Source organism: Olea europaea, chromosome 3 (genome assembly GCF_002742605.1).
Source record: "Olea europaea var. sylvestris chromosome 3, O_europaea_v1, whole genome shotgun sequence".
Classification (NCBI taxonomy): Eukaryota; Viridiplantae; Streptophyta; class Magnoliopsida; order Lamiales; family Oleaceae; genus Olea; species Olea europaea.
In genome coordinates this window covers 15,024,079-15,032,564 of record NC_036239.1, presented here as the reverse complement: position 1 = coordinate 15,032,564, position 8,486 = coordinate 15,024,079, and the positions used below count along the sequence as shown (strand labels likewise).

The 8,486-nt window shown below is 32.0% G+C and overlaps 1 protein-coding gene across 1 annotated transcript in view; it reads left to right on the top strand.

Annotated features, from left to right (window-relative positions):
• LOC111378847 (ribulose bisphosphate carboxylase large chain-like) overlaps nt 1-533 on the top strand; it is a 1,219-nt gene extending 686 nt beyond the window's left edge. The window contains exon 3 of the mRNA XM_023002129.1: nt 240-533. Within this exon, the coding sequence (XP_022857897.1) occupies nt 240-533 (294 nt within the window). The remainder of the gene's footprint in view (nt 1-239) is intronic.
• Nucleotides 534-8,486: the final 7,953 nt, after the last annotated feature.

Below are 8,486 nucleotides of genomic sequence, written 5' to 3'. Positions count from 1 at the left end.
ATATATATATATATATATTTATTTATTTATTTATTTATTTATTTTTTGGGTATGAAATCTTAAAAATCCTAGATAATTGGGTGAATTTGGGGCTCAAGATTTGGAGCTCATTAAAAATGTTGATTTTCTATCAAGAATTTGTGTATACGACATTGATAAATTTTGCATAATTTATTTCGAGGTTTTTCAATTGCAAGGGCAATTCGAGAAATATAAATCCAATAAAATCTTATTTTTGACTTGATTTTACCAAAGATGATGAGAACGTGAACTCCCAGCTATTTATGCGTTGGAGAGATCGTTTCTTATTTTGTGCCGAAACACTTTATAAAGCACAGACCGAAACAGGTGAAATCAAAGGGCATTACTTGAATGCTACTGCGGGTACATGCGAAGAAATGATCAAAAGAGCTGTAATTGCTAGAGAATTGGGAGTTCCTATCATAATGCATGACTACTTAACAGGAGGATTCACTGCAAAGACTAGCTTAGCTCATTATTTCCAAGATAATGGACTACTTCTTCACAAATAAATGTTCTTTCACAAATATAAATCATACATGTTCTATTAACTTATCATTACGCGAAATTCATATAAAAAGTGAAGATGCATAAAGGGAATCTAATAACAAAATTCAAATAAAGGGTATTAACAATATGGGTACCCCATTTCGTGTATTTGCTCCCCTCAAATGGTCGCAAGCAGTCCTCGTGCTATTTGTCCAAAGATAAATTGGTCAAGACACTAATTGGCATCTTCTCATGAAAATTTAAAATTTGACATGTTGAAGAAAAGATTCAAGATTTGCAACTCAACACAAAATATCGAACTCTGGATGATATCTCGAATTCGTCATAGTGGACTAGCGCGTTAGTAGGTAAAATCTCGAGTTTGTTTGGCTAACCTAGAACTGATGTTAAGATTCAATTTAAATCTCTCATAAGTAGAGGTCAAGGGTTTAAATCACGGGAGACGCGACAGAAAATTCGTAAGGAGTAAAATGGATAAGTTTTCCTAAAGTGGACAATACACAAGACAACGAAAAATCAATATTAAAAGTATTCGATTATTTTTTTCGTGAAACACTACCGTGTCCACTAAAACTCATTATAACTTTTTTTTAAATATATATATTATATATTTATATAACAAAAAATTTATATAGTTATGATCATATGCATATAATAAACAGTTATATATTTAGTTGAACATATTTTCCTACTTGTATATTCAATATCGCAACATACGAAGTACATGTACGATAAATTAATATATACATGTTTATATTTTTAATGATGAAGTTTGATAGATAAAATACATTAACTAAATTAATTAAAAAAATTTAAATCCAGAATTTGATAAAACAAAATTCACATATATAAATTTGTTCATATGAAAATTATTATTTGTAATAGATGTTATATAAAATAAACTGAATCAATCTAGAATCAAATTTTCGGTCTCCAATTCAAATGTTTTCTATCCGAAAAATGGGTTTTAATTTAAGACTAAAAATTTGGAACGGAACTTCTTCGGCTGGAAATTAATTTGTGAAATTGCTTCAACTGTATTTCATTTCTTTGGCCTCCAATTGCATCCAATTGATGTCATATGATCTTCAATCATAGTTTTGTGGTCCAAATCAACTATTGAATATTTACACTTTCATCCCCAAACTTTGGAATTCCTTTGTTTTCACACTTTTTCGTTCATTTCTTCCAAATCTATCAACGTGCATTAATTTCAACCTAACAAATATAATTAACAGAAAATTAGGCTAAAACTCATTCAAATAACTAATGAATATCCTAATTTAATGGCCTAGACAAATGTATAAAAATACACTTATCAAAGCTTTCCTATCATACACCATAAATGTCATCTTGCAGATGCTAACTGTCGAAAGATAGTTCAAATTGCAATCTCATAAGATGATAATCATCAAGACAGACAGTTCAAATGTCAATCTCAACATTTCTTAACTATCGGGATAGATATTGTAACTCCAGTTAAACTAGTTTGCAACTGTTCAATAGATTTATTCGTATGTATCTCATGTATGCATTTAAACTATAATGTATTCAATTTGTGCAAAATGCTTACCATTTCATTTGCTTGATTTCAGGTATGAGTGACATTTGAGATTCATCATGTTGTATGTGGAATAATTTGTACATGTAGATGTTTATGTTATTATCGTTGCACATTTAATAAAAACCATTCCAATACTTTTTGAAAACTTTACATATCTTTCAGTACAGAGAAATTGAATTGTAGGTCTCGAAATTTTTTCTCTTAATTTCTCTATGTTTTGGCTTGTGTAATATACCACACCAATTCAACAAAATGAATGATCAAACAAAAAAAAGTTTCAAAGATGACGATACACTTCAACAAAACATAACGGTTTACATAAACATGATATCATATAAAGATAACATAACAATTCACACATGAACATAAACGACACACATCATACAATGCACATAAACATGTTTCTTGGAAATCCTAAACTACACATGAACATAAAATTATTTAGAAAACCATTTAACTATATTTCAAAAACAATACATAACATTTAGTCCAAACAGCTGAAATGTAGGTCTCGATAAAATTGTTTAGAAAACAACTTAACTACATTTCGAAAAATAATACATAAAATTCACTCCAGACTGTTGAACTGTAGGTATCGAGAGTTTCGCATTGTTATTCTTGACGGTTCGGCCTGCTACATGTTACGTAATTTGCTCATGAAATGCTATCTACTAAAAAAACTGTATTTTCGCAAATTAAAATAAACTACACAAATCTTGAAATGGACATAACTGTTTTCTCCATAAATCAAAATACTAGACATCAACCTAAAAACCTATATAATACGACATATTATAAGTTCAAAAAGGTTCACATTATTTTCCCATTCAATCACGTCTTATTGTCTACTGTTCTTTCCTCTCTTTCGACCACTCCTAGAGTAGGGAGTCTAGTTGGACATTGATGGTATTTGTTTAGGGTCATTTCTTTGTCACCACCCTTTCTTCTTTTTCAACTTTATCCTTGGCATACGAGGGACCCTCCTCGACAACCACAACACTAGAGTCCGTACTATAAAAATTGAATAGTGTACAATAAGCAAATAGATTGCATCAAATAGGTAACATCTCAAAACTACTCAGAATTATAAAGTGATTTGGTCATGCAAAAGGTTGCCTTCAAAAGAATTTCAACAGCAATTTATAAGTTGTTCTTGCTGATATAATTAAATATCCAGATTACCAACGTTTCACTCACTTAAGACATTCTTGATATTAATAAGGGCTTGTTTTTGGTTATGAAACTAAGAAAGGGATAAAAAAATGAGCTCGACGTCTGTTTCTCCATAGACTAACATACATAGCTGACAAACCATGTACTTCCCAAAGAGTATTTTTCAATCTTTAATCAGGAAAATACCTTAACACATTTCAAGCCCAAGAAATACCATTTACTACAATTTTTTTTTTTTGGTTATGTAAATCAAGATGCACCATTTGTTAAAAATTCTTTCGATCCTTGCGCTGTTTCCCCTTCAACGACCAATTTACGCTCAAATCCCACAAAGCATCATCCAAATGCGTTTGAGGGAGCACAACTCACATCATCCGCCATAGCGAAAATCTAGTATTGTGATCCAAAAGCAAAATATCGTACTTCATGGTTATCATTATAAGAAATCAAGACCTCAAACAAATCAAACATTAAGCTGTAACACCACTTGTTAGCAAATTAACAAGAATTATGTGTGTAGGGCTATAAATGGTCAGATATGGATTGGATTTATCCATATCCAATTAGATCCAATTTAATAATCAAATGAATATTTTTGATAGTTAAATCTATATTCAATTTGCTATGTTATCGGATATTCGATCCGAAATTGAAGAAATTAGAAAGATAAAAAATTTATGTTAGTAAACTTCTAAGCCCTATAATTAAAAGGTTCATATAGTTTTTTTACCCAATGAAAGGAGCTCCAATTGTTGGCTTCTTTGATTGTTTGATTTATAAGATTAATAAATTAGTTTTTTTTAATCTTATTTTAATTAAAAAAATTAAAAACTCTCCTAATATTTCAATTAACAATATTATACTATTATCTAATATCATTTATTATTTAAAAATTATGTGTAGAGTACAATAAAAGTTTCAAAATGAAAAAACTATATGTAATAAATTATACGATAATATAAAAAATATATTATATTATTATAACAAATCGGATCATGTTGTTATCAGATCAGATTGACTTATCTCCATATTTGTTTCATTTAGCTAATGGACTCCCATTAGTTTTATTGAATTCAAATCAAAATTTAATCCATTGATAGCCTTATATGTATGCCAACAGCGATACCACTTGTTAAAGGAAGTGAGATATATGACACGATTTGAAGTAACGATCATAACATAGGAAGAACAAAACAAATTGGTAGAGGAATAAAGAATTTATTATAATATGGAGAGAGAATACAAAATTTTGTGTTTCTAACTTTATTATAACTCATACAAAGGTATATAAAACCCATACAATTCGTGCAATATATATAGGACCTAAAAGAATATGTTTTTGATGGGAAAATAAAAATATAAAATGAGCCAGAAAAATGAAAATAATTTTTTCCAAATAAAGCTATCGCTTGAGCGGCAGTCCAACACTGCCAGTGGTGCTCAGGCACTAAGTTTCGATCTCAAAATCCAAGAGACCAAACAAGGTGCCCCATTTTGGTACCCAAGTGCCTAGATACTGCTCCAAACTCTCAATTGTAAACTTTGATCCCTCTTTAATTCTTTCAATTGAAACATGAACCAACATCGTAATTTGGGTCACATATTCAATAATTAGATTCTCTTTGGAGTCTGTTATCGCGGTGTTCTAATTTTCTCCAACAACTCTATTTACCCTCATCAAAATCTGACAAAAATATGAAACACACCAAAAGTAATAGAGACAAAATCATATAAAATTTAATTAGGAGATTTTGTTGAAGAAATGAACCCACAGTGCATTTAAATGTGGGGATGAATAGCTTCAAGGCCACTTAACCCCAGGGAAAATCTACACAATTTTTTTCCTGAATTCGGTGGATGAGACCTACTTAAAGTTGTGATTTATTGCCATCAAAATTTGTTTTTGATAAATACTAGGAGGAACCATCAATCTAAAAAATTTATAATATTTCAAAGATACTCCCAAAAGCCTGAAATAAGCTCAACCAAAATCTCTATATTTTCACGATTATTCTTTCCCATCTTTAGCGGCTACATTTAGCATCCAGTCAGTGAACTTATAAAAATTATAGTTACAAACTGTCAAAGTTATTAGTATTTTGTTTATTAATCAGTTTTTGTATTCTGTTTTGCTTTCCCTACTGTTAAGGGATGTGCTATTTTGATCTTTTTCTAGTTATTGACCTCGTATTTAGGTTTGTTAAAGATGGGCTACATTTCTCTGCTTTTATTTATTTTGTAAGGCTATTTATAAGCTAGGTTGTTAATTCAATGAAATAAGATCATTCTCCCGAATTTCTCGTTCTATGCACAGAACTCTTTTGACATTTGGTATCAGAGCCAACTAGGACTGAACGAAACTTGAGAAGCAGCAGTCTTCTAAGTTCGTAGCAGTAAGGAAATGACAACTGAAAGTAGTTTTGTCCAACTAGCAATTCCAAAGTTCGATGGATACTATGATCACTGGTGTATGCTCATGGAGAATTTTCTTTGTTCTAATGAATATTGGAGCTTGATAGAACATGGGATTCCTACAACTGGAGAAGCACAACCCACTAAAGAATAAATGAAGGTAATTGAAGATGCCAAACTGAAAGATTCTAATGCTAAGAAGTATTTATTCCAAGCCATTGCTAGATCAGTTCTGGAAACAATTTTGAATAAGGATATATCAAAGAGTATTTGGGACTCTTTGAAGTAGAAGTATCGGGGGATAGCAAAAGTCCAGTGTGCATAGCTGCTAACTCTTCAAAATGAATCTGAGGTACTCAACATGAAAGTAGGAGAACCCGTGAATGAATATTTTGCTAGAACTCTTACTATAGAAAGCAAGACGAGGAATCATGGAGAGAAGATGACTGATGTTGTGGTCATTGAAAAGATTCTAAGATCTATGACTCCAAAATTTGACTATCTATGACTCCAAAATTTGACTATATTGTATGCTCTGTTGAGGAGTATAATGATCTAGACAACTTATCCATTGATGAACTACAGAGCAGCCTTTTTGTGCACGAACAACGTATAAATAGCCATGCTATGGAAGAATAGGCTTTGAAGGTTATTTATGAAGATCAATCAAGAGGAAAAGGACAATGTCGTTGTAGAATTAGCCGATGAGGACGAGGTAGGGGTAGACAAAGCTTTAATAAGTCTACCATTGAGTGCTATAATTGCCACAGGCTTAGACATTTTTAATATGAATGTCCAAGTAAGGAGACAGAGAATGCACACTAAGTTGATGTCAGTGAAGAAATGTTGTTAATGTACTATGAGGATATCAAAAAAGCTAGCAAAAAGGATTTATGGTTTCTTGAGTCAGGATGTAACTACCATATGTGCGGCAAGAAGGACTTTTTCAACACGCTAGATGACAATTTCAGCACTTCTGTGAAGTTGGGAGACAACTCAAGTATGGCTGTGATATGAAAAGGCAATACACAGATGTTGGTTAACGAAATTATCTAGACCATCACTGAGGTGTCTTATGTCCCTAAATTGAAGAATAATTTGCTCAGTGTTGGACAGCTACAAGAAAAGGACTTATAAATCTCATACAACATGGGAAGTGTAAGATTTATCATCCTAAGAGAGGTTTAATTATAGAGATTGCAATGTTCTCAAATAGAATGTTTGTCTTGCTTTTTACCATACAACCAAAGGAAGAAGAGACATGTTTGAGTTCCTTTAAAGAAGATCAAGCTTGACTTTGGCACTGTAGATATGGACATTTAAGCTTCACTGGCTTAAAAATTCTGCAACAGAAAAAAATGACGCATGGACTTTCCAAATTTACAGCTCCTTCGAAGGTGTGTAAAGACTGTTTAAAAGGAAAACAACGAAGAAATTCCTTTCCAAAGAAGATCACATGGAGGGATTTTCAAATCTTAACAATTGGCATGTTGATATTTGTAGACCAATTAACCTGCTTCAAATAGCAAAAAAAGGTACCTAATTACTTTTATTGATGATTTTAGCCGCAAAACTTGGGTTTATTTCTTAGTTAAGAGGTTAGAAGCTTTTGCCACTTTCAAGAACTATAAAAGTCATGTTGAGAAATAAACTGGCTCCCATTTAAGATGTCTTCGCACTGGTCGAGGAGGAAAATTCATAGATTTTTTAAAGAAAATGATATTCGTAGACAAATGACAACTGCATATACTCCTCAACAGAATGGGGTTGCGGAGAGAAAAATCTGACCATCATAGAGAGAAGATGACTGATGTTGTGGTCATTGAAAAGATTCTAAGATCTATGACTCCAAAATTTGACTATCTATGACTCCAAAATTTGACTATATTGGATGCTCTATTGAGGAGTATAATGATCTAGACAACTTATCCATTGATGAACTACAGAGCAGCCTTTTTGTGCACGAACAACGTATAAATAGCNCCAAATTTACAGCTCCTTCGAAGGTGTGTAAAGACTGTTTAAAAGGAAAACAACGAAGAAATTCCTTTCCAAAGAAGATCACAAGGAGGGATTTTCAAATCTTAACAATTGGCATGTTGATATATGTAGACCAATTAACCTGCTTCAAATAGCAAAAAAAGGTACCTAATTACTTTTATTGATGATTTTAGCCGCAAAACTTGGGTTTATTTCTTAGTTAAGAGGTTAGAAGCTTTTGCCACTTTCAAGAACTATAAAAGTCATGTTGAGAAATAAACTGGCTCCCATTTAAGATGTCTTCGCACTGGTCGAGGAGGAAAATTCATAGATTTTTTAAAGAAAATGATATTCGTAGACAAATGACAACTGCATATACTCCTCAACAGAATGGGGTTGCGGAGAGAAAAATCTGACCATTATGAATATTGTTTGAAGCATAGTTTCTGAGAAGAAAATTCTTGAAACTTTTTGGCTGAAGCAATCAATTGGACTATCTATGTTCTAAATAGAAGTCCAACTCTTGCAGTGAAAATTGGACTCCAAAAGAAGCTTGGAGGGAATCCAAACCTTCAGTTGACCATTTCACATGTTTATATTCCTAATGCTAAGAGGACCTAACTTGATAATAAGAGCATGAGATGTACTTTACTTGGAGTTAGTGAGGAGTTGAAGGTATACATATTATAGGATCCAGCTACACAGAAGATAATAATAAGTAGAGATGTGATATTTGAAGAAGGAAATAGTTGGGAATGGGACAAAAGTCATGAAGGAGATATTATAGCTGATCTTGACTAGGGAGAAATTGATGAAGAAGCAACCA